The sequence below is a fragment of the Morone saxatilis genome, unplaced genomic scaffold (assembly GCF_004916995.1).
Source record: "Morone saxatilis isolate NCDOM2014 unplaced genomic scaffold, NCSU_SB_2.0 Contig19, whole genome shotgun sequence".
Lineage (NCBI taxonomy): Eukaryota > Metazoa > Chordata > Actinopteri > Moronidae > Morone > Morone saxatilis.
Genome location: NW_023339751.1, coordinates 14871776 through 14873155, shown reverse-complemented (window position 1 = coordinate 14873155; position 1380 = coordinate 14871776). Strand labels below are relative to the sequence as shown.

The 1380-nt window shown below is 37.5% G+C and overlaps 1 protein-coding gene across 1 annotated transcript in view; it reads left to right on the top strand.

Moving 5' to 3' along the window:
• Nucleotides 1-562: 562 nt before the first annotated feature.
• ryr2b (ryanodine receptor 2b (cardiac)) overlaps nucleotides 563-1380 on the top strand; it is a 61393-nt gene continuing 60575 nt past the window's right edge. The window contains 1 exon segment of the mRNA XM_035663822.1: nucleotides 563-680. Within this exon segment, the coding sequence (XP_035519715.1) occupies nucleotides 633-680 (48 nt within the window). The 5' untranslated portion in view covers nucleotides 563-632.

Sequence of the window (1380 nt, the reverse complement as noted above, 5' to 3'; positions counted from 1 at the left end):
CAGCAGTAGTTCAGTGACAATGTGCAAATACTACTGGTATATTTTTGGGTGAGATAAAATGTACTGTCACTGTTAATAACACAGAGTTACAAACCCCTAAAAATTATTTATTGGAGCATAAATTAAGAGTATACCCATTGTTCAGACACCACTGGCTATGTTAGATAACCCATGGTCACATGCTGATTAATGCTAGCTAACATGCTAGTGACACACCTTTATTTACAACCATGCACTTTGTGGAAGTAGACTCTAAAGTTGAATATTCATCCAAAAAATCCACAATGAATCCTTGTGAGCTGAAGTAAACTATGCGCTCCTGGGGGTTTACAGTAAAAGGATACTAGCTACGCTTTTTCTTCTTGTTGTTTTATTTAGTTTTTGTGTTTTGTTTGTTTTTTGTTCGCCTTACGTGTTTAATGTGTCTTCTCCTCACTTGACATAAACTAAAGTTACTCCCGCCAAAATAGTGGAGAGAAAAAAAGAAATGGAGTCCCCGAACCCCGGATCAGCAGGCTCCTCCCGCACAACAACAACAACGGTGGTACACCTTGCTCCTCCAGCCCTTCAGTCTCATTCAGGGCCACCAACATCACTCAAGTGTGTCTAATGTGGCTAGTTTGGTTCAAATAATGACTGACACTGGAGAGGGAGACGATGAATTCCAGTTTTTACGAACGGTAAGTCAGACACTTTACAAACAAAGGTGTTAAATGTAGTTAATACTGTTGGGCCGAGCTACAGAGGATGCGTTGGCTAAGCTAAGCAAGCGAACCTATAGCAACCAGTCAGCAATCAATAACCTAACTAACATAAGCTCCTTGTATTGTGTTGTAAGTTTGCATAGTTGTGTCTCAGGATACAAAAAGTAGCTGCTCTTGTCCAAACTCCATGTTTGCAGCATTTTAAGTCCACTATTAGTCAGACTACTTTTTGACTTTTGTTATTTAGAACCTCAGTTTTAATATATAATATTTTAGTGACTTACTGTAGTTACTTTCCATTAACAGAGCTAGTTTAACATCGGTAAGCATGGGTCTATCAAAATCAAGTATGCTTTTATGCAAACGTTTTTTGTAAAAAATGATAATGTTCTATTCATAAGTATAATTTATATAAAACGTACAAAATAATACAAATTCATTTAAAGATCAGCTTTACTTTAAGTGTGCAGCTCACAGCAGATTTTTTTTGCTATCTTCATCACTTTGCTCTGTTTAGCTCACTGATAGTAAATACCACAAATGGCCTTTTTTTTTTTTCACCCTCACTGCAAGATGCTATCATTGTTTCCTAGTTGTACGTTGTCTCACAGCTTGTTATCTTTGGCCTCTGATAAGGGCATGTCACAAGAAGAGTGTCTGGTGTGGATATGAGACA